Source organism: Callithrix jacchus, chromosome 8 (genome assembly GCF_049354715.1).
Source record: "Callithrix jacchus isolate 240 chromosome 8, calJac240_pri, whole genome shotgun sequence".
Classification (NCBI taxonomy): domain Eukaryota; kingdom Metazoa; phylum Chordata; class Mammalia; order Primates; family Cebidae; genus Callithrix; species Callithrix jacchus.
In genome coordinates, this window is record NC_133509.1 from 84,229,035 (window position 1) to 84,257,029 (window position 27,995).

Genomic DNA, 27,995 nt, shown 5'->3' on the forward strand with positions numbered 1-27,995 from the left:
AGTCGGGACGGGAGGCTAGGCTGCCGGTCTGGCTGGAGCTGCGGCGCTGCAAGCTGCGGGCCAGCGACGGCGTGAATGGCGGATTCGCAGCTGTTCTGCGTGGCGGAGGAGCGCAGCGGCCACTGCGCCGTGGTGGACGGAAACTTCCTCTACGTGTGGGGGGGCTACGTGGTAAGGGGAAGAGGCGGGACGGGAAGAATGCGCGCCGGGAGCCACTCGGCCCGAGCAGCCGCACCGCCCGCCCACACCCACTCCCGAGGCCGCGGCTCGGGCCTGGCGCGTCCGGCGCCTGCAGTCCCCCCACCCTTCCGCTGGCAGCCGCCCCCACAGCCGCGTCAGGGCTTGACGCTGTCCTGCCGTTGCTTCCACTTTTAAAGCCCCAGACCAGGCTCTGGGCTTCTTTCCACTCTCCGCTCCCCTCCCCCAGCAGTCCAGTAAACCCCCAGTTTGCCCAATGCAAAGGCAGTTACACCGCGATTAATTATCGTCCTAAATCCTGACGCAGATTTAGAAGGACCTGAGGACGCCGTGCCGTATCATTTGGTATATATTTCTTATTCCCACGGCGCGATTCGAAATAAAATACCGAAATCACTGAAGCATGTAAATATTTCTAAGCTATTTTAATGGCTTTTAAAAAAACTAATGACTAGTTATGAATTTTTTTCTAGTCTTAGACCCATATTAGCAATAATATGCTAAGGAATATTATGCTTTAAAATTCTTATTACAATGGAGATTTGAACGTGTGTATATTGTGTTTCCAAATCACAGGATTTTTTTTTTGAGACGTAGTTTCGCTCTTGTTACCCAGGCTGGAGTGCAATGGCGCGATCTCGGCTCACCGCAACCTCCGCCTCCTGGGTTCAGGCAATTCTCCTGCCTCAGCCTTCTGAGTAGCAGGGATTACAAGCACGTGCCACCTTGCCCAGCTAATTTTTTGTATTTTTAGTAGAGATGGGGTTTCACCGTATTGACCATGATGGTCTCGATCTCTTGACCTCGTGATCCACCCGCCTTGGTCTCCCAAAGTGCTGGGATTACAGGCGTGAGCCATCATGCCCGGCCTCGGATTTTTTTTTTTTTTTTTTAAGCCATCTGGAATTTCTGATAGTAGAACCTACATCTGTCTTCCTACCATTATGTGACAGACCTGTGATGTGGTTGCATCACACTGAAAAGACCAATATACAGACATACCTTGAAGGTATTGCGGGTTCTGGGTTCTGTTCTAGACCATTGCAATAAAGTGAGGTCATACGAATATTTTGGTACCTCAGTGTATTTTAAAAGTCATGTTTACACTGTAGTGTGTTAAGTGTGCAATAGTATGTGTAAAAAGTACATACCTGGCTGGGTGCCGTGACTGACACCTGTAATCCCAATACTTTGGGAGGCTGAGGCAGGTAGATTACCTCAGGTCAGGAGTTCAAGACCAGCCTGGCCAACATACTGAAACCCTGTCTCTACTAAAAATTAGCCGGGCATGAGTAATTCCAGCTACTCAGGAGGCTGAGGCAGGAGAATTGCTAGGACCTGGAAGGCCGAGGTTGCAGTGAGCCGAGATCCTGCCATTGCACTTCAGACTGAGCAACAGAGTAAAAAAAAAAAAAAAGAAAAAGAAAAAGTACATACCTGATTTCAAAATTATTACTAAAAAGTGCTAAGGATCATCTGAGCCTTGAGTGAATTGTATTCTTTTTGCTCGTGGAGGATGTTTCTCCATGTAGATGGCTACTGACTGGTTAGGGTGGTTACTGCTGAAGGTTGGAGTGGCTGTGGCAATTTCTTAAAATAAGACGAAGTTTCCCACATTGATTGAGCCTTCGTTTCACGAAATATTTCTCTGTAGTATGCAATGCAGTTTGATAGCCTTTTTTTTTTTTTTTTTTTTTTTTTTGTGACGGCGTCTTGCTTGTTTCCCAGGCTGGAGTGCAGTGGCACAATCTTGGCTCACTGCAACTTCCACCTCCTGGGTTCAAGGGATTCTCCTGCCTCACCCTCTCCAGTAGCTGGAATTACAGGCATGCACCACCACGCCCAGCTAATTTTTGTATTTTTAGTAGAGATGAGGTTTCATCATGTTGGCCAGGATGGTCTCTATCTCTTGACTTCATGATCCGCCTGCCTCAGCCTCCCAAAGTGGTGGGATTACTGGCATGAGCCACCGCACCTGGCCTTTTTTTTTTGAGACAGAGTCTCTAAATCGCCTGGGCTGGAGTGGTGCCATCTCGGCTCATTGCAACCTCTGTCTCTCTGGCTCAAGCCATTCTCCTGTGTCAGCCTCCCAAGAAGCTGGGATTACAGGCATGCACCACCACGCCTGGCTAATTTTTGTATGTTTAGTAGAGACAAGGTTTCAACATGTCTGCCAGGCTGGTCAAAATCCTAACCTTTGGTGATCTGCCCACCTGGGCCTCCCAAAGTGCTGGGATTACAGGAGTGAGCCACCACCCACGGCCTATGTGTCAATTTTTTACATCTCATTTTAATCTTGAAAACTGTGTAATTGTTGGCTGCTGCCCTTTTTGGCCTCAGCCCACCTGCACCACTGCACCCAGGTGGGGAAAAAAAAAAGAAAATTGTGTAATTGTCAATATTGAAGAATTTGGTGAAAAAAAAATTGTGTAATTGATAAGATCACAGTTCTTCAGGTGGCAGTTAGTGGATTGAAATACTTCTTTTCCTATTGTTTATTAATCCAGTCCGTAGAGGTACTGTAAGAACCAGTCTGGAAAATACAGCACAGATTTAGATCCTGAGTCTACTACTTTTTTAAATTCTAGGGATTATCAGCAGTCAAGAAGTGTCTTAAGGCATAAGTGGAAAAGGAGAGTAGGAGGCAAAAAAGAAGCCTTATGGGTAGTATAGGCTTTAAGAAAAAAAAGGCAGACATGGCATATCATGAGAAAAAGTAGAATCCTTCTAACAATTACCTTATTCCAATTCTTCTAAGCAGAAGATAGTTAAAAGGCTCTGGAATCTGGTGTAATACTCGGTAGTTAAGTATAATGATTATATGATTCCACATTATATATTCCAGTCACTGTTTTCCACTTCATTGACACAAATAATATATTAAAATTGACAAACATATCCTAAAGCTCACTGATACCTGCGTAAATTACTAATTGTTCTATTGTCAAACATATTCTAAGGGCCATTATATTAATATCTGAAAATAGCCCCCCTTACAGCAGTAAAAGTGATAATACCGAGAAAGTGGTCGATTCTGATTGGTGTCAGAATATTATTTTGCTCTTCGTTCTGTATCCTTTCCACATTACAGAAATTCACACAGAATTCGGTGCCTACTGCAAGGAACGTTAAAAGTTGTGAATAGCTCTTCCAGATATGGCGGGGAAGAACTCAGTGTCTTGGCATGTTTGCAGATAGTATGGTTTTCCTCTTATGGCCTTAATCAATTGGACAGTTTTATTTCTGTAATACAATTGATATTAATACATTTTACTCTGAACCTTTTCTGTCTTTTTTTATTTATTTAATTTTTTTTTTGAGATGGAGTCTCATTCTGTCACCCAAGCTGGAGTGCAGTGGTGCAATCTTGGCTCACTGCAACCTCCACCTCCCGGGTTCAAGTGATTTTTCTGCCTCAGCCTCCCGAATAGCTGAGACTACAGGTGCACGCCACCACACCCGGCTAATTTTTTTGTATTTTTAGTAGAGACCAGGTTTCACGTGTTAGCCAGGATGGTCTCAATCTCCTGACTTCGTGATCTGCCCACCTCGGCCTTGGTGATTTCTAAACACCAGAAAATGAGAAGGCATATGGCAAATGAGGAAATATTTGTAACCAAGGCTGGGCACAGTGGCTCTCACCTGTAATCCCAGCACTTTGGGAGGCTGAGGCGGGCGGATCACCTGAAGTCAGGTGTATCAGTCTGACCAATACGGTGAAACCCTGTCTCGACTAAAAATACAAAAATTAGCTAGGCGTGGTGGCATGTGCCTGTAGTCCCAGCTACTCAGGAGGCTCAGGCATGAGAATTGCTTGAGTCTGGGAGGCAAAGGTTGCAGTAAGCGGAGATCGTGCCATTGCACTCCAGCCTGGGCAACAAGAGTGAAACTCCATCTCAAAAAAAAAAAAAATTTGTAGCCCTGCAATAAAGACAAAGGTCCTATAAAAGATAAAGATAATATCCCCACTGAAAAATGAGCAATGGATAAGTACAATTTACAAATAAATACAAATATCATACAAATCAAAGAAACCCAGGTAAAAATTACAATGAAGTTTTTCTTCTCCAGTTTGCAAAGATTAAAAATAATTTTGGGGAAGAGTGTGGAGAAATGAATTACTAGTACACTGGTAATAGGAGTACAAGTGTATGTAACCTTTTTGAGGAGAAATTTAGCAATGTGTATCAAAAGTGTAAGACATGTTTTCTCTTTAACCTAATAGTTCCACTTTGTATTTTCATAAGTGATCACATTGGTTATCTATGTCATGTTGAGGGCATTTATCATTTTTTTTTTTTGAGACAGAGTCTCGCTCTGTTACTAGGTGCCAGGCTAGAGTGCAGTGGTGTGATCTCGGCTCATTTCAACCTCTGCCTCCCGGGTTAAAGCAATTCTCCTGCCTCAGCTTCCTTAGTAGCTGGAACTACAGGCACGTGCCACCATGCCCAGCTGATTTTTGTAGTTTAGTAGAGGTGGGGTTTCACCATGTTGGCCAGGATGATCTTGATCTCTTGACCTTGTGATCCACCCACCTCGGCCTCCCAAAATGCTGGGATTACCGGCGTGAGACACTGTGTCAGGCCATCATTCTTTTGAAATGACCAGAATATAAACCTTCTTTCTCTATTTGTGGTATTCCCCAAATGAGTGAACATTGTCAAGGTATTTATTCTAGTTGTCTCCTACTTATCGTCATAAAATTTAAGATATATAACTGTTCTTTACTTTACCCTAAATGTCTAGAATTGGTTATAGCTCATAGTAGGTACCCAATAAAAAGACTTGAAAGTCAGGTACTAACTTTTCCTGCCTCACTTGCAGCTAGGTTGTGGGCAAGTAGCTAGGACTCCATTAGTTAGATGAATCTGTGCTAGATTTGGACATGAAAATAAAGATATAAAAACAACAGGACCTGTAGAAGATTCTTAGCCTGCAATATAGTTTAGGAATATCAAGGTCCTTTGCATAAAAGTCAGTAGTGTGGTGTTTGCCAGTGATCACAGACCTGTTCTCTTGGCATGGTTTCAGATTTGAATCTTTCTTACATAAATCAAAGGCTGGTTCTTCAGCCTCCCTGATGATTCTGTGAGCTACTTAATATTCATTTCTTAAAATTTTATTTACTTAATATTTGAATTTGAAATATATATACAAAAGAATGTATAAAGTATTATTTAAATGTAAACATCTGTTTACTTTCCAGATCAAGAAATAAACAATACCTTAGAAACTTACTGTTTATCTTGAATTGATTGCCTTGCTCCCACCACCCGCATTCCCACAGGTTACCATTATTGTAAATTTCTTTTCTTTTCTGTTTTTTTTTTTTTTTTTTTGAGACGGAGCCTCGCTCTGTTGCCCAGACTGTAGTGCAGTGGCATGGTCTTGGCTCACTGCAGCCTCTGCTTCGAGTGGCTGGGACTACAGGCGCATCCCACGATGCCCAGCTAATTTTTGTACTTTTAGTAAAGGCGGAGTTTCTCCATGTTTATCAGGCTGGTCTGGAACTCCCGACCTCAGGTGATCTGCCCACCTCAGTCTCCCAAAGTACTGGGATTACAGGCACGAGCCACCGTACCCGGCCTATTACAAGCATTCTTATAACATTTTTCCCGTTGTATATTCAGATGCGTATGTACATTCCCTAGAGTATCTACCAAGGAATGAAATGTTGGGTCATTTAATATGCACATCTTCAAAATTACTTGGAAATATCAGACCGTTACCAAAATATTTGTATCAGTTTACACTTCCACCAGCCGTTTCCTTGCTGCATATCCTTGACAACACATATGGTACCATCTGGCCTTACTTTTTGGCCATTCCAGTGAGTATGACATGATAGTTCATTGTGGTTTTTCTTTTTATTTCCCTTGTTTACTGATAAAATTGAGTGTCTTTTTTGTAACTTTATGGACTATTTGTGTTTTTTCTTCTGTAAAAATGCTAGCTCATGTCTTTTCATTTTTCTATTGGGTATCTGTTTTTGTTTTTTGATTTTTTTTTTTTGTTAATTTATACAAGTTTTAAAATATATAATTGTGTGAGTTAAATATATCTTCAATTTATAGCTTGTCTTTTTATTTCTTTCTGTTTGTTTGTTTGTTTTTGAGACAGAATCTTGCTTTGTTGCCCAGGCTGCAGTGCAGTGGTGTGATCTGAGCTCACTGTAACCTCTGCATCCCAGAGTCAAGCATTTCTCCTGCTTCAGCCTCCTGAGTAGCTGGGATTACAGGCGCCCTCTACCACACTCAGCTGATTTTTTGTATTTTTAGTGGAGACTGGAGTTTCACCGTGTTGCCCAGGCTGGTATTGAATCCACCTGACCTCAGGTGGTCTGCCTATCTCTGCCTCCCAGAGTGCTGGGATTATGGGCATGAGACAACATGCCAGGTCTTGTCGAACATATTCTAACCTTTCCTAGAAATAGTAAGAGAAGGGTCAAGGGATAATTTTTTTTGAAAGATGAGATGAGGCATGTTAGTATATTGATAGGAATCATCCAGTAGAGAAGGAAAACTTGTAGACAAGAAAGGATAATGTAGGAGGGAAGTCTCTGAGAAAGTGAAAAGGAACTAGGTCCAAACTTTGCAGTTCTGTGCTTTATTTGTGTTGAGACATTTGTGAAACTTTTTTTTTTTTGAGATGGAGTTTCGCGCTTTTTGCCCAGGCTCAATGGCACGATCTCAGCTCACCACGACCCCTCCGCCACCCAGGTTCAGGCGATTTTCTTTCCTTAGCCTCTTGTGTAGGTGGGATTACAGGCACGTGCCACCACCAGACATAGCTAATTTTCTATTTTTAGTAAAGATGGGATTTCACCATGTTGGTCAGATTGGTCTCCAACTCCTGACCTCAAGTGATCCACCTGCCTTAGCCTCCCAGAGTGCTGGAATTACAAGCGTGAGCCACCGCATCTGGCCAAAACTGACTTAAAAAAAATATCAGGTTGAAGTGAGTGTACAGTCAGTTTAACAGGTGTTATTCACTTGCCCATTCACTCAATCAATATTTCATTTGTCTTTTATGGGTGAGGCACTGTAGTCGGCTCTGGGAGCATAACAGGATAGACATGATCCCTGTACTCATGAAGCTTACAGTTTAACAGTATTGGTAGTGGTGAGGGTGTGTGTGATACAAAGAAATTCAAGGGAAAGTATAGGACTATGAAAGCCTTTTAGAAATTTTTTTATTGTTTTATTTTTTTGAGATAGGGACTCGTTCTGTCACCCAGGCTGGAGTGGAGTGGTGCTGTCTTGGCTCACTGCAACCTCTGCCTCCCTGGTTCAAGCAATTCTCCTGCTTCTGTCTTCCAAGTAGCTGGGATTACAGGCATGCACCACCATGCTTGGCTAAGTTTTATATTTTTGGTAGAGACGGTGTTTCACCATATTGGCCATGCTGGTCTCGAACTCCTGACCTCGTGATCCACCTGCCTTGGCCTTCCAAAGTGCTGGGATTACAGGCGTCAGCCACCACGCCCAGCCGAGAGCCTTTAATAGGGGAACTATTCTTGGAGAATAGGTTAGAGAAGTACATTTAAGCTGATTCCCAAAGGAGGAGTTAGGCAGAATCTGAAGGAGCACTACAAGGGGAGAAAAGAGAATAGATGAATAGTCCTATTGTAGCAAGGAACTAGGAGATGTGTAAGTACTGGAAGAGTACTGTGTGTGAAAGGCAACTTGAAGTTTTTTTTTTTTTTGAGACAGTCTTGCTTTGTTGCTAGGCACCAGGCTGGAGTGCAGTGGTGCAATCTCGGCTCACTGCAGTCTCCGCGTCCTGGGTTCAAGCAATTCTCCTGCCTCAGCCTCCCGACTAGCTGGGCCTACAGGCACACGCCAGCACACCCAGCTAATTTTTTTGATTTAGTTTTGATTTTTTAGTAGAGATGGGGTTTCACCATGTTGGCCAGGATAGTCTCAAACTCTTGATGTTGTAATCCGCCTTCCTTGGCCTCCCAAAGTGCTGGGATTAGAGGCATGAGCCACCGTGCCTGGCCTGAAGTTTTGAGGGATAGCGGTACCGTATAGTATACAATTATAAACATTTTAGACTATGCTAAAAGCAGTAGGGAGCCGTTGATGGGATTTAAACAGAATAATGACAATTCATTTTCATGATATTTCTTTTGTAAAGGAGTATACAGGGCCGGACACGGTGGCTCATGCCTGTAATCCTAGCACTTTGGGAGGCCAGGGCGGGTGGATCACAAGGTCAAGAGATCGAGACCATCCTGGCCAACATGGTGAAACCCCGTCTCTACTAAAAATACAAAAATTAGCTTGGCATGGTGGCACACACCTGTAGTCCCAGCTACTCAGGAGGCTGAGGCAGGAGAATTGCTTGCACCCAGGAGGTGGAGGTTACAGCGAGCTAAGATTGCGCCACTGCACTCCAACCTGGTGACAGAGTGAGACTCTGTCTCAAAAAAAAAAAGGAGTACACATGAGGCTACTGCAACCTAAGGCCATTAAACCTTAGACTCATAAAGTAACTCTCCTTCTTATAATTATTGTTTACTTAGCCATTCAATATAGATTCCTCAGTTAGACATGAGTATAAGTTTATGTTTTTCATTGTTTGAAAAAAAATTATATTTTAATTTTTGTGGGTAATAGGTATATATATTTATGGGATGCATGAGATATTTTGATTACAGGTATGCAATGCATAATAGACACATCATATAAAATGGGACATCCCCTCAAGTATTTATTCAGGAGGGGATATATTTATAGACAATCCAATTATACTCTTTTAGTTATTTTTGCAATGTACAGTTATTATTGACTATAGTCACCCTGTTGTACTATCAAATACTAGGTCTTATTCTTTCTATTTTTTGTTGCCCATTAGCCATCCCTATCCATCCACTTCTACCCTCCCACTACCCTTCCGAGCCTCTGGTAACCATCCTTCTGCTCTCTTACCTCCATGAGAGCAGTTGTTTTTTTGTTTTTGAGACAGACTCTCACACTGTCACCTGGGCTGGAGTGCAATGGCATGATTTTGGCTCACTGCAACCTCTACCTCCCAGGTTCACACGATTCTCTTGCCTTAGCCTCCCGAGTAGCTGGGATTACAGGCACACACCACCACACTGGCTAATTTTTTTGTGTTTTTAGTAGAGGTGGGGTTTCACTATGTTGGCCACACTGGTCTCAAACTCCTGGCCTCGTGATATGCCCTCCTCAGCCTCCCAAAGTGCTGGGATTATAGGCACAAGCCACTGCGCCCGGCCAAGGGCAACTGTTTTGATTTTTAGATCTCACAAATACGTAAGAACATGTGATGTTTGACTTTCTGTGTCTGGCTTATTTCACTTAGCTAATGACCTCCAATTCCATCCATGTTATTGCAAACAACAGGATCTCATTCTTTTTTATGGCTGAATAGTACTCCATCGTGTATGAGTACCACATTTTCTTTATCCATTCATGTGCTGATGGACACAAGTTGCTTCCACATTTTGGGTATTGTGAACAGTGCTGCCGCAAACATGAGAGTGCAGACATCTCTGTGATACACGGATTTACTTTCTTTTGAATATATACGTAGCAGTGGGTGTGCTGGATCATATGGTAGCTCTATTGTTAGTTTTTTAGGGAACCTTCAAACTGTTCTCCATAGTAGTTGTACTAATTTACATGCCCACCACCAAAGTATATGAGAGTTCCCTTTTCTTCACGTCCTTAACAGCATTTGTTCCTGCCTTTCTTTTGGATAAAAGCCGTTTTAGGCCAGGCGCAGTGGCTCACGCCTGTAATCCCAGCACTTCACAGGTGCTGGAAGGCCAAGGCAGGCGGATCACGAGGTCAAGAGATCAAGACCATCCTGACCATCATGGTGAAACCTCATCTCTACTAAAAAATTAAAAAATTAGCTGGGCATGGTGGTACACACTTGTAGTCCCAGCTATTTGGGAGGCTGAGGTGGAAGAATCACTTGAACCAGGAGGTGGAGGTTGCTGAGATTGCACCAGTGTACTCCAGCCTGGTGTCAGAGCGAGACTCCATCTCAAAAAAAAAAAAAAAGCTATTTTAACTGAAGTGAGATGATACCTCATTGTAGTTTTGATTTATTTGATGATCCATGATTTGGGCATCTTTTTATGAGCCATTCATATGTCTTCTTTTGAGAAATATGTATACAAGTCTTTTGCCCATTTTTTTCTTTTCTTTTTTTTATCCACTTGACATCCAATTTTGGGAGATTTTGCCCATTTTTAAATCAGATTGTTAGATTTTTTTCCTGTAGAGTCGTTCGAGCTCCTTGTATATTCTAGTTATTAATCCCTTGTCAGATGGGTAGTTTGCACATTTTTTTCCCATTCTGTGTGTTGTCACTTCATTTTGTTGACTGTTCCCTTCACTGTGCAGAAGCATTTAAACTTGATATGATTCCACTGATCTGTTTTTGCTTTGATGGCCTGTGCCTATGGGGTATTCAACAAATTTTTGCCCAGACCAATGTCCTGGAGAGTTTCCCCAATATTTTCTTGTAGTAGTTTCATAGTTTGAAGCCTTAGATTTAAGTCTTTAATCCATTTTTATTTGATTTTTGTATATGGTGAAAGATAGGATCCTAGTTTCATTCTTTTGCATTTGAATATCCAGTTTTCCCAGCACCTTCTGTTGAAAAGACTTAGACATAGTGTAAGTTTAATTTCTTTGGAATTAATGCAATGGTTTTCTGTTTTTACTTGAGAGAGAGACAGATAAAGACATGATCAAGATACAAGATACTATTTTTTTTTTTTTAGAAACAGGGTCTGGCTCTGTCGCCCAGGCTGGAGTGCAGTGGTACTATCATAGCTCACTGCAGCCTCAAACTCCTGAGCTCAAGTGATCCTCCCACCTCAGCCCTCATCAGGCCTAGCTAAGTTTTTGGGGTTGTTTTTGTAGAGATAGGGCCTGGCTATGTTGCCCAGGCTGATCTTGAACTCCTGGATTCAAGAGATCCTCCTACCTCGGCCTCCCAAAGTTCTGGGATTACAGGAATGAGCCACTACACCCAGCCTATTTTTAAATTTAAATAACATACAATGAGAAACAGCTAAATCTACTTAGTATGTTAATAACTTACTTATTACATAGTTTTACAATTTTTTTTTTTTGAGATAGAGTCTCGCTCTGTTGCCAGGCTAAAGTGCAGTAGCATGATCTTGGCTCACTGCAACCTCTGCCTCCCAGGTTCAAGCAGTTCTCCTACTTCAGCCTCCCAAGCAGCTGTAGTTACAGGCACATACTACCAATGCCCAGCTAGTTTTTGTATTTTTAGTAGGGATGGGGTTTCACCACTTTGGTTAGGCTGGTCTTGAACTCCTGACCTTGTGATTCACCCACCTCAGCCTCCTAAAGTGCTGGGATTACAGGTGTGAGCCAACATGCCCCACCAGTTTTAGAAATTCTTAAAGTGCTATTTTAAAACTCTAGCACTTTTTTTTTCTGAGACAGAGTCTCACTCTGTCACCTAGGCTGGAGTGCAGGGGTACAATCTCGGCTCACCGCAACCTCTGCCTCTTGGGTTCAAGTGATCCTCCTGCCTCAGCCTGCTGAGTAGCTGGGACTACAGGCACCCTCCACCATGCCTGGCTAATTTTTATATTTTTAGTAGAGACGAGCTTTCACTATGTTGGCCAGACTGGTCTTGAACTCCTGACCTCGTGATCTGCCCTCCTCAGCTTCCCAAAGTACTGGGATTACAAGCATGAGTCACTTCGCCAGGCCAAAACTCTAGTTTTTTTTTTAAGATGAATTCTTGCTCTTTTGCCCAGGCTGGAGTGCCGTGGCACAATCTCAGGTCACTGCAACCTCTGCCTCCCTGGTTCAAGCGATTCTTCTGCCTCAGCCTTCCAAGTAGCTGGGCTTATAGGCGTGTACCACCATGCTTGGCTAGTTTTTCTGTATTTATAGTAGAGGTGGAGTTTTACCATGTTAATCTCAAACTCTTAACCTCAGGTGATCCACCTGCCTCAGCCTCCCAAAGTGCTGGGATTACAGGGCTGAGCTACGGTGCCTAGCCAGTGTTTTTGAATTATTATGTAGATTCTGAGAAATGTCACAGATTTGTGTAAAGATTTGTTTTACCCCTAAGTTTTTTAAGATCAAAATAAAAGTCTTATTTCTCTTTTCATCATGAATGTCAGAATGTGTTATTCTATTTGTGATCAGCTTCTTTAGAGATTATTCAAGTTCAGAGTTATCATTTTGACTAGTTAAATATATTACGATCATTATATTCTAGATTTAATGAACACCTAACATTATGCTTTGCATATAGTAGGCACTCCAAAAATATGTTGAGTGAATTAAAGTATCTGAGATATCTTAATAAGGTATTTAATTATATATTGGAAAAAATTCTTCCATCAGTACTTCCTGTCACTCAAAATGTATTACCCTTTTTTGGATGATTCTTTTATTCCTGGCTTTATAGTCTTTAATATTCTGCTCTAAATCTTACTGTTTTGATATTTTCTCTTACATAAAGCCCCTTTTAAAGGTTTAATTGACAAAAGTATTTTCTTGAGATTCATATACTTGCTAGGTTTTATTTTGATCATTTATTGTTTTCCCACTTTCTCTTAGAAAATCTTTCTTTCATTTTCTTTTGATATATTCTATTTTATATTAAAATAATCTTTGAGCCTTTTGTGTTTTACAGTATTTTAATAACTATTTTTCTTATCTTGAGAAGCTGTGTAACTGTTTACTATGTAATTGATAAACATAATTTTATAACACACACAAAAAAACAAAAAAAACATAATTTTATGTATTCTGTATTTTTAGTCTATTGAAGACAATGAAGTATATTTGCCTAATGATGAAATTTGGACCTATGATATTGATAGTGGGTTGTGGTAAGTAATTTTAAATTGCAGACTGTCTGGTCTTAGTATCTGTTCTAAATGTTTCTGTAGACTATAAGGAATTTGAGACCATACTTCCAACATACTGCAGCATTTTTGAAGTCTCCCTTTTCTTTTCTTTCAATGCTTTTATTCTCTGGCTCGTTCATTCCCCTATTGTCTTTCCCACTCCACTTTTTGTCTTTTCTCTCAAGACCAGTGCTGTCTCTGAAGATTTTGTTTTATTCTGCAAATTCCCAGTTCTAGTGACGTGAAATTTTTGTGATTTTGTTTTCCTAGCAGGTTGAAAAGTTTTTACCCTGGATCTTCTTAGAGTTTTTATATTATTGGCCACCATTACATTGTAATTGTAATTGACAGTGACAGTTTTCACTGACAAAAGTACTCATGGAGTTTAAAGAGAATTTTAATTTGCCTTTCTGGAAAGTTATGAGATTCCATGTTATTTTTGCTGCAGGAGAATGCACCTCATGGAAGGAGAACTCCCAGCCTCCATGTCAGGAAGCTGTGGTGCTTGCATTAATGGAAAGCTGTACATTTTTGGAGGATATGATGACAAAGGATACAGCAATCGAGTAATAATTTCTTTAATTCAAGAGTGCAGCAAAATGTAATATTTAATGTATCATTTCTTTTCACAAGTTACAAATATTTTAAAAAGAAGTTACATAGAAAACCTTAAACTTGTAATTAAAGGTTTTAAAGCTAGATTGAAAATGCAGCAGTCCTGCTCTTCTCTTCTGTCTTTTTGCTTCAGAATTAACTGCATATTTAATTGATATTCATAGGACAAGAGCAGGATGGGAAAAACTCATTTCAATATATTTTATATATCATTTTTATTCCTAAAACAGTCTCATTTTTATTCTACAATTTTTAATTTTTAATAAGTAACAAGCTTACCTATTAAAAAGAAAAAAGTAATCTTGGATCACATTTCCTCTGGTACAGATTTAATTTTTAAATGCCCTGTCTACTAATAGCGTTCTCATGTTTTAAAGCTTTATTTTGTTAATTTACGAACAAGAGATGGAACCTACATTTGGCAAAAAATCACCAGCTTTGAAGGACAACCACCTACACCACGTGATAAGCTTTCCTGCTGGGTATATAAAGACAGGTAATGCAGCAGTTGCACTTAATGCATTATGTCTACCTAAGCAAAGATAATAGCTTTTGGCTAAAATACAGAAAACTTAAAGGTATGAGTTTTTTTCAAGATAGCAGTTGATTTTCTAAATGATCAGTATATCTGTGGATAATGCCCATTTTATTTCTTCCTTTCTAATCTTTAAACTTTTTGCTGCCGTATTGCACTGGGTAGGGCCTTGATTAAACCCAGTGCTTATATTTATACTTTCATGTATTTCTTTTTCTTTTTCTCTGAACAGTATTTATCATTTCCCTATTTTCTGAGCATCAATAAAACTAGATGGTAACCTCTTCATCCCTCTCTCCCTCTCATTCCTTCAATGCTAGTTTTTGTGAACCACATTTCTAATCCTTCCGTTCCATTTTTGGGAAGAAGGGAAATTTCAATTATGAATATTTTAGCTTTCATCTCCCTGTTTATCATTTCTTGTTAAATCTTTTTAACTACTTTTTGTGGTTTTTCATATTTTTATTCATTATGTCCTTTACTGTATTTTCTGTGATAACTGTCTCTCTTTGCTCTTTGTAACATTGTCTTTATTTCTGAAATGAGTTTTTTTCCCCTTTTATTCTTTTTCCTTTTTTTTTAAAGATGGAATCTCGCTCTGTCACTCAGGCTGGAGTGCAATGGCACCATCTTGGCTCAGTGCAACCTCCGCTTCCTGGGTTAAAGTAATTTTCCTGACTCAGCCTCCCAAGTAGCTGAGATTACAAGTGCCTGTCACCATGCCTGGCTAATTTGTATATTTTTAGTAGAGATGGGGCTCTGCCATGTTGGTCAGGCTGGTCTCGAACTCCCTACCTCAGGTGATCCACCTGCCTCGGCTTCCCAAAGTGCTGGGATTACAGGCATGAGCCACCATGCCTGACCTTTTTGTAATTTTTTGTAGAGATGAGGATCTTACTATGTTGCCCAGGCTGACCTGAAACTCTGGGGTTCAAGCAGTTCTCCTGCCTCAGCCTTCCGCACTGCTGGCATTGCATAGTTGACTTACTCTCCCCAGCCTGGCTACCATATTTTTTGTGACAAATTTACTCTCATTTGTGTTTTCTTTCTCTGTATATGTCTTTTTTTTTCTTTACCTGTTTTATATTTTTGCCCTTTAATAATTTGATTGAATATGCCTTGATGTAGTTCCTTTCTTTGTATTTATCTTACTTGGAGTATGCTTAGCTTCTTGGGTTTGTAGGTTGACATTGTCCATCAGTTTCTTAGTAATTAAATTATCAAATATTTTTTCTCCATATTTCTTTGTCTACCCTTCTGGGTCTCCCATTACATGCATGTTAGACCATTTTGATATTGTTCCACAAAGCTTTGGCTACCTGTTTCTTTTCTTCCCATTCTTTCCTTTTGTGTTTTAATTTGGATATTTTTTATTGATGTATTGACTTGTCTTCAAGTTTGCTGATCTTTTCCATTGCTGTGTCAAGTTTGCTGTTAATTATCAAGTTCCAGGAAGGAAATTGTTTTAAAAAGTTTGCTGTTCAATCTATTTATTGAATTTTCTAGTTCTGACACCTTATTTTTGATTTTTAGCATTTCCATTTAGTTCTATTTTATGGTTCTATGTCTTTGCTGAAATTATTCATTTATTCCTGCTTTTTGTCCACATTTTTCCACTACTAGTATCCTCATCAGAGCCTTTTTTTTGTGCCAGGCACAGTGGCTCCTGCCTCTAATCCCAGTACTTTGGGAGGCCAAGGCAGGTAGATCACGAGGTCAGGAGTTTGAGAATCAGCCTGGCCAGGAAGGTGAAACCCCATCTCTATTAAAAATACAAAAATTAGCTGGGCTTGGTGGCAGACACTTGTTAATCCCAGCTCTTCAGGAGGCTGAGGGAGGAGAATTGCTTGAACCCAGGAGGCAGAGGTTGCAGTGAGCCGAGATCACACCACTGCACTCCAGCTTGGGTGACAGAGCAAGCCTCCATCTCAAAAAAAAAAAAAAAGAGCTTTTTTAAAGGCCCTTTCTGATAATTTCAGTATCTAGACTACCTCTGAGTCTGTTTATACTGAGTCTTTTCTCTCATGATCATTGGCCATTTTTTTGTGCCTTTTTGTGTATTTTGTAATTTTTATTTTTTGAGACAAGTTCTCACTCAGGCTCAGGCTGGAGTACAGTGGTATGATTGTAACTCAGTGCAACCTTGAACTCTGAGTTCAAGCAATCTTTCCACCTCAGCCACCTGAGTAGCTAAGACTACAGGTATGTACCTCTCTCCCTGCCTCCCCCCTCCCCCTCCCCCTCTTCCTTCCTCCCTTCCTTCCTTCCTTCCTTCCTTCCTTCCTTCCTTCCTTCCTTCCTTCCTTCCTTCCTTCCTTCCTTCCATCAGTCCGTCCGTCCGTCCGTCCGTCCGTCCGTCTTCTTATGTTGCCCTGGCTGATATCAAACTCTTAGCCTCAAGCAATCTGCCTGCCTCAGCCTCCCTATACTTTTTTTTATTATATGCAAGATCTTTGATCTGAAAGAACAGTAAAGATTGGAATAAATTATATTTATCTTCAGAAAGGGACATGCCCTTTCTTCTTTTCAAGTTGCTAAAGTAAGAGTTGAGTCCATCTAATCTGTTGGTGATTTGTGTTTGGGCCTTGCTGTAGTTTTAGTTTGATGGAGTTTTACCACTGGCTTCAAATGTTTTGGGACAGTACTTTCCTTTATGAGGGCCCTATATTTGAGCACTGAGATTTTCTAGAGATTTTCAGCTGTGAAGGCGGAGATTGCAGTGAGTTGAGATCATGTTCATGCCACTGCATCCAGTCTAAGTGACAGAGGCAAACCTGTCTCAAAAAAAATTTTTTTAATCTAATTTGCCATGCCAATATATATGTAGCTGTTAAAAATTTGAGTAGTTTCTTCTTACAAACCCTGTATGTGCTGGATTCTTCCTCCTGATGTTATACCAGGAATAAAAGCAGCTATGGGTCTCTTCTGTCCCATTGAGAGCTCATCACTTTCTGGAATTGGTTTATTTAGGTCTCTTTGTTCCCTCTGTTCTCTGTTCTTTTTAAACTGTGATTTTGTGTTTGGGTTGTTAAGGTGAGAGGATCTTTTTCAGTTTTCTGCGAACAAACTGGAAACAATTTCTCAAGTGTGTCCTTTTGTATTTGTTTTTCAGACTAATATATTTTGGTGGTTATGGGTGTAGGAGACACAGTGAACTCCAAGACTGTTTTGATGTTCATGATGCATCTTGGGTAAGAGAGTAATCACTGTTTACATTTTCCTCCAGTTCAATATAGCCTTAACATCTTAGAAATAATGAGCCTAGTCTTTCTCACTTTTGGAGCTACCTATTTGTCATAATTGACACAATGAAAAAAATGTGTTTTCTCTCTTTAACATTCAGATTCATTTGGCAAAAGGTATCTCATCTAGTGATACTAACCTTCATGGCTATTGACAGAGTGAGTTCTTATTAATCACCCATACCTGCTTCTGTTAGACAAGTAGAGGCTTTAGTGGAACTTGGAAAAATTCTGTTTGTATTTAACCACAATAGGTATTGTTGACATGCACCTCTTTTTAGATGTGTCCACTAGAATTATTTATAAGTCAGACTGGCCTCTAGATAAGAGTGAATGAGTTGGTAGTGATATTAATTGTTCTACTTATTCTTACTGATTAGACAATAAATCATTATTAATTAAAGCTATGAATTACAAAAATAAAATTTTTAAACAGATAATTTAAAAAACCATCAATCCTACCACCAACATGCAGCCTTACTAGCTTTACCTTCTACTAGCATATATTCTACATTATTAATATAAATAAATAAATATGTATGTATAAATATATATGTGTGTGTGTATATATATATATATATATATATACACACACCCACACATTTTATGTATATTGCTTTGTATATGGGTATTTTTAAAAATTCCCCATGTTTCTATGTGGTTTTTGAATTTTAAAAATGACATATCATTAAATCTTTACTACTTAAAGTATTGCTGATCATTTTCAGGATTATAACTTCTATTTCTATCAAGTTATTTTTACCCATCAGTGAAATAACTCAATTTTTTTCTCCTATAATACAGTTACTAAGCTAATTATGTCCTGAAGTTTCTGGAACACATGTGGGTTTTTTTTTTTTTCCATTTAGAGTCTAAATTAGCTGGGTGTGGTGGCACATTCCTGTTATCCCAGCTACTAGGGAGGCTGAGGCAAAAGGATCACTTGTACCGAGGAGTTTGAGACCAGCCTGGGCAACATGGCAAGACCCTGTTTCAATAAAAATAAATTAAAAAATGATCCTAAACCAAGTAAATGATTTAGCTAATTTGACTTGCTTGACAAGACCTGACAAAAATAAATTATGTATTTCTGATGCCTGGGTAATTTTTGTATTTTTAGTCAAGATGGAGTTTCGCCATGTTGGCCATGCTGGTCTTGAACACCTGACTTCTAGTGATCTGACATAGAGTATAAAACTGGCACAAAGATCATCTGGAGTAGTGGTAGAGGATTTTAGCACCCTGGGAGATGCTAAATACAGTATAGCTGCCAAGTCTTTGCCTTGCTGACAAAGGATTTTATATCTTAGGAGATAAAGAAGAGAGTGGTCCTAAGTTTAATCTATAAGAACAAATTGTTTGGTGAAGTAGAAGCGATCAGAAGTTTTAGAAAAAGAAATCATGACCCTTTAAAGTTTATTACAGCAAAAATGAAAAGTTCTGAGCATGTGCTTTAGAAAAACATATTTTAAAATGTAAATATCACTCTTCCCTCTGCAATTTTAAAAAAGATAATCCTTTGAGAATATTGAAAGATTGTTAGCAAGTAAAATTATGATTCACTGCAAACAATACTGTGAGAAAGAAAGTTGCAGGGTGGTGCTGCTGGTCTGGGGACCACGCTTTGGGAGGCATTCAAAAGTTGAATATTGAAAGATTGTCAGCAAGTACAATTATGATTCACTGCAAACAATACTGTGAGAAGGAAAGTTGCCAGGTGGTGCTACTGGTCTGGGGACCATGCTTTGGGAGGCATCAGTATATGCAGTAGCTTTATGACAATGGTAACACTTAATTCTATTTTTGTAAGGTATCTATTATTTTACCAGTAAATATGTGAGAAAACGGTAATAATAATGTAAACATTATTAAAGCTTTTAGATATTTAAAAAATTTATCTTTTAGGAAGAGCAGATATTCTGGGGATGGCATAATGATGTCCATGTATTTGACACAAAGACACAGACTTGGTTTCAACCAGAAATTAAAGTAAGTGTTATAAAAAGTTATCTTTGTATTTATATACTTATATTTAAAAATTGATTTTTTACTATGTTATTTGGATTTTGGGGTTGTTGCTGTTTTTAAAAATTTTTTTTTTTTTTTTAAAGATGGGGTTTCACCATATTGGTCAGACTGGTCTCGAACTCCTGACCTTAGGTGATCCGCCTGCCTCAGCCTCCCAGAGTGCTGGGATTACAGGTGTAAGCCACCATGCCCAGCTTGTTTTGTTTTTGAGACAGAGTGTTGCTCTGTTGCCCAGGGTGAAGTATGGTGGCACAGACTCAACTCACTGCAACCTCTGCCTCCTGGGTTCAGGTGGTTCTCCTGCCTCAGCCTCCTGAGTAGCTAGGACTACAGACATGGGCCAACATGCCTGGCTAATTTTTTTTTTTTTTTTTTTTGAGATGGAATCTTGCTCTTTTTGCCAGGTTGGAGTGCAGTGGCACGATCTTGGCTCACTGCAACCTGTGTCTCCCAGATTCAAGCAATTCCTCTGCCTCAGCCTCCTGAGTAGCTGGGACCACAGGCACGTGCCACTGCACCCGGCTAATTTTTTTTTTATATTTTATTATGACAGGGTTTCACCATGGCCAGGATGATCTCGATCTCCTGACCTCATGATATGCCCGCCTCGGCCTCCCAAAGTGCTGGGATTACAGGCTTGAGCCACCGCGCCCGTATTTTTTATTTTTAGTAGAGGTAGAGTTTTACCATGTTGGCACGCTGGTCTTGATCTCCTGACCTCAAGTGATCTACCCGCCTCAGCCTCCCAAAGTGTGGAAATTACAGCATTACAGGCCACCACACCCGGCCTATTATTTGGATTTTTGTAATTTGGTGTGTAATCACATACTAAGTAGTTCCCTTGAGTGCTTTAATAGCTTTAAGAAAAACATCAATTAGCCGGGCATGGTGGCATGTGCCTGTAGTCCCAGCTACTTGGGAGGCTGAGGCAGGAGAATTGCTTGAACCCAGGAGGCGGAGGTTGCGGTGAGCCGAGATCATGCCATTGCACTCCAGCCTGGGTAACAAGAGGGAAATTCCATCTCAAAAAAGAAAAAAAAAAAGAAGAAAAGAAAAACATCAGAGTCATAGATGGCACCTTCAGTCCTAACTTCTCAGGAGGCTGAGGCAGGAGTTTCACTTGGGTCCAGGAGTTCAAGGCTGTAGTGTGCTACAACTGCACCTGTGAATAGCCATTGCACTCCACTGCATTCTAGCGTGGGCAGCATAGTGAAACCCCATCTCTCAAAACAAACAAACAAACAAATTGCCTATTCTTCTCCATGTCAGCTGAGGTTTTCTAGAAAAAAAAATATTTTAATGAGGTGCCATCATCATTCTTCCTTTTAAAAATCTTTATTAAAAAGGCTTATTTTTAAAAATCCTTTTATAACAAAGCACATGTTTTATATACCTTTGAATTCAGAGGTACATACAATTATGGCATGACAAAAATACATTGTCAGTATTCTTTCATTTGTTAGTGACCAAACACAAATTCAAATTAATTTAAGCAATAATGAATTCTCACATAGGTGGAAAGCATATTAGAATGGCTCACAAAGTACAAGGAAGAGCTGCAGGGACCAGGGTCTCAGGAACCAGAGCAGGTTACTCTGCATCCTTGCAATACTTTGTCTGCTTCTCTTTATGTGCTTGTTTCATTCTGTCTATGGCAGACACACTGGCTCATTTCAGAGGGAATATGGTCCTGGCTACACAAGCAATTATTTGTATTGTACTCTCTTAGCGTTTTTGTATTAGTCTTAGAAAAGGACTCTGCCTCTGCTTGGGCAGGTTCCCACTGTTTATAGCAATCCCTGATGCCAAAGGGATGATTGGCCAGTCTTGAGTCACATGTTCATTGCTAAGGAGAGCAGGGTATTGTGACTGATAAGCTTATCAAAATCGAACAGAGTAGAATGCTAAGCAGGTCATATATGCGCAGTTACATATATGTCTACCAATACAAATATGTGACCAGAATTCCTTTTTTTTCTCCCTCTAACATGGATCATAGGAAACAATGACCAGAGTTCCTTACAGTCCAACTTCTGTTCATGGAAATGATGGGAAATTCTATGCAAATTAGTGTTATAGTTTGGCTATTCTCTGCATCCTTTTTTTCCAGGCAATAAATTTCAGATTTGCAGCGTTCATCTATTCTCATGTATATAGTAGAATTCTTCCAGAATTTCAGATCAAGCCTGGAGTAATAATAAAAATTTTGTTTTGCTGGAAAAGCTGGGAACCAAAATTCTTCTTTTTTTGGAGACAGAGCCTTGCTCTGTCACCACGCTGGAGTGCAGTGGCGCGATCTCAGCACACTGCAACCTCTGCGTCCTGGTTTTAAGCAATTCTCCTGCCTCAGCCTCTCAAGTAGCTGGGATTACAGGGACACACCACCAGACCCAGCTAATTTTTGTATTTTTAGTAGAGACAGTGTTTCACCATGTTGGCCAGAATGGTCTTGATCTCTTGACCTCATGATCTGCCTACCTTAGCCTCCCAAAGTGCTGGGATTACAGGCGTGAGTCACCGTACCCACCCGGGAACCAAAATTCTTAAATGGTTCTCCTTTAAGTGTTATATAGGTAATATCTGAATTATTTCTTACCAAGTTGACCACAGCGCAGTTATTCAATAAGCCTGAAAAGTTTAGGAAGTTATGATAGTGAATGCAGAGCATGTGTGTGTGTGTGTGAGATGGAATTTCACTCTTGTCACCCAGGCTGTAGTGCAGTGGCATGATCTCGGCTCACCACAACCTCCGCCTCCCAGGTTCAAGTGATTCTCCTTGATGCAGAGCTTTAATATCCTATACCCCCTTCAAGTATCCGGTGAGCAGAAAATGTCAGCTTCTTTCAGCACTTGGAATTAAAATACCTACATAAAGGCACCCACCATGAAAATACAGAAATTATGCAGAAGATTCTTCCCTCAAATTGCATTCATTCATCTACCTATGATACTTGCTTTTTCCACCAATTAAAAACCTCTCTAGGCTGGTGTGGTGGCTCACACCTGTAATCCAGGCACTTTGGGAGGTTGAGACAGACAGATTGCTTGGGGCCAGGAGTTTGAGACCATCCTGGTCAACAAAGCAAAACTCCCTCTCTACTAAAAATACAAAAATTAGCCGGGCCTGGTGTTGCATGCCTGTAATCCCAGCCACTCAGGAGGCTAAGGCAGGAGAATCACATAAACCCAGGAGATGGAGGTGGCAGTGAGCCAATATCACATCACTGCAGTCCAGCCTTGGCGATAGAGCAAGACTCTGTCTCAAAAACAAAACAAAACAAAACAAAACTTCTCTGAAGAAAAGATCTGCTATATTTATTCAAAATAAACTGTAGAGAAGTGTTATCGATTAATATTAAGAGTTTTAGTAAAAGAGCATTGTCTGGCTTAAGCCCAGAGTGAAGTTCTTATTGTAAATTTGAGGCACCAAGAATTTTGGAACCATTTTTAATTTTGTAGAGTTTGTGAGATAATCGCATTATGCACATTCCTCACTTCTAATAGTAACTCTGTGTGTGTGAGAGAGAAACAGAGAGGGAGACAGAAAAAATTTTAAAATTTGATTTAAAAATCTTTATACGGTATTTCAAGCAAAAATTTACATGAAACCTTATTTTGCCAAATAGTGTCGGAAATATAAGCAAAACATTTTCAAAAGTAAAGAAATATAAAAATATAAGCAAAACATTTTCAAAAATAAAGGGACAGTAAAATTGATTCTGAAGAATAGTATTTGTCTATAATTATTACTATTTAGAATAAACTTTTGCAGTAGCATTTTTAATGGAATTATATAGGTAATAATAACTTAGTGGTTAAGAATTTCTCATACTGAGCATCGGAATGTAATTTTATTATATCTATTTCAAGTCTTTGCAATTTGTTGTGATTTCTACTTGCAGGGTGGAGTTCCACCACAGCCACGAGCCGCGCATACGTGTGCAGTTCTTGGAAATAAGGGTTATGTATTTGGCGGACGTGTTTTGGTTAGTGTTTTTAATGGAAATGGTATTTTTATGTACAGTTCTCCTTATAAAAAATTTATCCTCTGATTTGGGGAATAATTGAATGTTCATGTTATCTAATGATTAAAATGGCATTCAATACTAACATTTATCTTCTATTTCCTAAACAGACTATACATGAACAATCATAGATAATTATAAATCATATTTTAATGAAGAGAATCCTTCACTTCAGTGCAGTATCAGAAAAAAATTAAATTCTTGTAATCTAAAGTGTGTGAATTTAAACCCATTTCTTCGTTTCCTCTTTGACACATTGATTTGGGAGCTTTGTGTCAGTCATATTAATGCTTAGCATTGTTTTTCAATATTTAAACTTCTCATGTTAAGTAAAATAGAGATAGTCTATTTTTAATCTGAACTTATTTCAAAATAAAAATTTTAGCTGTTAAAAGATGTGAAACACTGACCAATGTAATACACTTTTATTTTAGCAAACTAGGATGAATGATTTGCACTATCTAAACCTAGACACCTGGACTTGGTCTGGAAGGTAAGTTTGAAGTCTAAGTACATTTTAATCTATAGGCATGTATGTGTGTCTGTATGTGTCCATAATGTCTAAGCTAGGACTATATAGATTTAAATAGAGTTTGTTCCTTAACCAAACAAGATAAAACATGAAAATACTAACAGCTGAAATTAGATTAAAGTACTGGTTTTATACTAAGTATTCTTTGAGGGCTGATCAGTAGAAGAAATGAAGAAATGATTGAATGGGATCATCTCAGGTGAACAGATAATGGAGTAGAGAAAAGTCAGATTTTATTTGTAGCTCTTAATATATATTTAACAATAGCAAATATATTTAGCTATCCACTTGGCATTTCATGTAATGAGTTGGAATCAGAGCTATATAGTATTCCAAAGTATAAATACCATTAGAAATAACACCATGAAAGTCTCATAAGAAAATGTAGCAGATTATCTTTAAAATCTTGGCCTGAAGATGTTCTTCGCCGAGAGTCGCCACGGTTTCCTGCTTCAACAGTACTCGGACGGAACCCGGCGCTCGTCCCCCACCCCGGCCGGCCACACACAGCCAGCCCTCCGTCACCTCCACACCGTGCCCTCGGACCACCCCAAGGCCCACGCTGCTTCTCCAGCACCGCAGAGCCACCGCCACCGCCACCTCTCCTTAGCCGCCGCCATGACTACAGCATCACCTTCACAGGTGCGCCAGAATTACCACTAGGATTCAGAGGCTGCCATCAACCGCCAGATCAACCTGGAGCTCTACGCCTCCTATGTTTACCTGTCCATATCTTACTACTTTGACCACGACGATGTGGCTTTGAAGAACTTTGCCAAGTACTTTCTTCACCAATCTCATGAGGAGAGGGAACATGCGGAGAAAACCGATGAAGCTGCAGAACCAAGAGGCGGCCGCATCTTCCTTCAGGATATCAAGAAACCGGACCATGGTGACTGGGAGAGCGGGCTGAATGCGATGGAGTGTGCATAACATTTGGAAAAAAACATGAATCAGTCACTACTGGAACTGCACAAACTGGCCACTGACAAAAATGACCCCCATTTGTGTGACTTCATTGAGACACATTACCTGAATGAGCAGGTGAAATCCATCAAAGAATTGGGTGACCACGTGACCAACTTGCACAAGATGGGAGCACCCCAGTCTGGCTTGGCAGAATATCTCTTTGACAAGCACACCCTGGTGATAATGAAAGCTAAGCCTTAGGCTAATTTCCCTATAGCCATGGGGTCACCAAGGCAGTGCATGTATATTGGGGTTTCCTTTACCTTTTCTATAAGTTGTACTAAAATATCCACTTAAGTTCTTTGTACCATTCCCTCAGATAAAAGAAATTTGGTACAAAAAAAAAAAATCTTGGCCTAGAGAAAACTTTGTAAAGATGATAGGAACTCAAAATTCATAAATGAAAAGACTGATTGATCAGACCACTTAAAAATTAAATATTTCTCTATAGAAAAATGTACTACAAAAAAATTAAAAAGGAAAGTGTAAAATGCAAACAAAAAAACAATATTTGCAATATTTTTAGAAGAGAGAGACTAGGACAAAGATCCACAAGAACTCAGTAAATCACTAAAAACAAAAAAAAAAACAAATAATCCAATAGAAAAGTGGACAAAGAACATGCATGAACAACTCACAAAATAAATACTAATAGGTAAAAATTATTTTTAAAAGATGTTCAACCTCATAGATTGTGGAAGAAATAGAAACAAAAGTAATTTTTCAGTTGTCAGATATAAATAGTTATAATGACCAGTAAGTGCTAGGATGTAACAAAATTGTTGGGAGTACAGATTGGTACAGGTTTTCTAGAAGACAGTCCGACAATATGTTTATAGCTCAATTCCTCTGAAGGCAATCATTAGACAAGTGTATGTTCATTGCAACATTATTTATAAAAGCCAAAACTTGAGGTTAATCCCCATATCCACCAGTGGGAATTGTTTATATGATGGTACCTTTGCCCAGTGAGCTGCCATGCTTCTATTACCGCAGGAAACCATATTTCATGGGAATAATCTATAACATATTAGTTATGTAAAAAAATTACAGGGTATATGCTCTGATGTATTTATTTTTAAGAAATATGTTTATGCATTAAAATCTGGAAAGATACATAGCAAATTATTATTTCTTATTGCTGGGGTACAAAATTATAGAAGAGCTCTCCTTTTTAAAGAACTATTTTTGTTATTGTTGAAATGTTTTAAAACCAACGTGTTGGCCAGGCATCGTGGCTCACGCCTGTGACCCCAGCACTTTGGGAGGCTGAGGTGGGTGGATCACCTGAGGTCAGGAGTTCTTGACCACCCTGGCCAACATGATAAAATCCCATTTCTACTGAAAACACAAAAACAGCCAGATGTGGTGGCAGTTGTCTATAATCCCAGATACTCGGGAGGTGGAGGCAGGAGAATCACTTGAACCCCGGAAGGCGGAGGTTGCAGTGAGCTGAGATTGCACCATTGCACTCCAACCTGGGCAACAAGAGCAAAACTCCATCTCAAAAAAAAAAAAAATTACATCTTCCAAAAATGACCTGTGTTATTCTGGAACATTTCAGACTGTGGAAGAATGGTATTTTCTCACCTACTAAATTAAATTCTTTTGGTTCTAATTTATGCTTATGTTTTTATTTTTCATGCCCTATCTCTTTTAAATGTCCCTTTTATGATTATAATTATTCTTGTTGTTTTGTTTTGTTTTAAGAGACTGTCTCCATTTTGCCCAGGATGATCTATCCAACTCCTAGGCTCGAGTAATCCTCCTGCCTTGGCCTCCCAAAGTGTTGGAATTACAGAAGTGAGCCACTATGCCTGGCCTTGTTTTTATGTATTTTATTTTTTAAGAAATCCTTAGAGGTTTAACCTGGATCTGGAATGGCTTACATGCTTTTATTTTGAAGTTAAAATAGCTAGCATTTTCAGAGGAAGATAATGCTTTGGGAAATTCTAGAAGTAGATCAAAGTAAAAACAACAATATAAAAACCCATAATATCCATGGGGAAATCAGCTAAAAACACAAAGTTAACCTTGAAACAACAGTAAAAAGTTATAGACGTGAAAAAAAAAATTTGTTGAAAAACTGAGGGAGCAGCTGATTCGCCAATAAAAATGATGCTGAGTGTGCATTGTGAATTAACAGAGAATTGACTTTTATTTTCACTCTGTAACCAGATGGAATGGCCATTAAATGGAGAAATTTGTTTAAATTCATCTAAGAATTTAATAATGTTTTAAAAATATTCATGTAGGGGGCACTAGTAAAATCAACTCTTCTTTGGGGGACAGTGAGGGCAATTTTTTTCTTAAGATCTAAGATTAAAACCTTTTCTTTTGATTAACATAGTACCTAGACTTCTTTTTCCCCTTGCCACAGGATTACTATTAATGGAGAAAGCCCAAAACATCGGTCATGGCATACTTTAACACCAATAGCTGATGATAAACTTTTTCTATGTGGTGGACTAAGTGCAGATAATATCCCATTAAGTAAGTTGATTAAAATTTAGCCTGTAATGATTATCTCATTCTTTTTTATTCATTGTATTCTGTACTTACAGTAAGGTACATCTTTTTTTTTTCCTGTTTTCCTCGTTTGCCTTTATCCTCAACTATTTTCTTGCATGAATTATGACCTTTTTGCTTTTGTACCCTTGACTCTCCATGTTCCCATGTTTTCTAGGGAAAGAGAAGAGGAAGGGTGATTGAGGCTAGATGTAATAAAGCCGCTTTCCACTACTATATATAGTCTGTGATTCCATGTCTGCTGTTTTTGATCTAGATGCTTGTACTATAGGTTAGGATGCTTGCACTGTTTGCTTGTGCTATACTCCAGGATAGGGGGTTAGAAGAGCAGCCTTTCTTAGAAGGCCCTGAAAATATAAAGTAGGATACCCTTCTCTTTTTGTTCCAGAACTATGGAGGAAAGTGTTTAGCTAGGTTTTTTAAGCTCCTGTTACTG

At 39.5% G+C, this 27,995-nt stretch overlaps 1 protein-coding gene and 1 pseudogene across 11 annotated transcripts in view; both read left to right on the forward strand.

Annotated features, from left to right (window-relative positions):
- Positions 1-27,995, forward strand: part of KLHDC1 (kelch domain containing 1) — a 52,110-nt gene continuing 24,115 nt past the window's right edge. For 5 of the 11 annotated variants that reach the window (XR_013521167.1, XM_035260436.3, XM_078334848.1 and 2 more), the window contains exons 1-9: positions 1-171; positions 12,996-13,066; positions 13,533-13,650; positions 14,077-14,195; positions 17,347-17,425; positions 19,382-19,465; positions 23,407-23,490; positions 23,964-24,022; positions 27,411-27,523. Coding sequence is in view for 10 of the 11 variants with exons in the window: in XM_035260436.3 (XP_035116327.1) it covers positions 76-171; positions 12,996-13,066; positions 13,533-13,650; positions 14,077-14,195; positions 17,347-17,425; positions 19,382-19,465; positions 23,407-23,490; positions 23,964-24,022; positions 27,411-27,523 (823 nt within the window). In the remaining variant the exon portion in view is untranslated. Of the gene's footprint in view, positions 172-278; positions 544-12,995; positions 13,067-13,532; positions 13,651-14,076; positions 14,196-17,346; positions 17,426-19,381; positions 19,466-23,406; positions 23,491-23,963; positions 24,023-27,410; positions 27,524-27,995 lie in introns of those variants that run through there. The other 6 variants (XM_035260439.3, XM_035260440.2, XM_035260442.2 and 3 more) reach the window with 6 other exon arrangements.
- Positions 24,477-25,374, forward strand: LOC144577397 (ferritin heavy chain pseudogene; annotated as a pseudogene).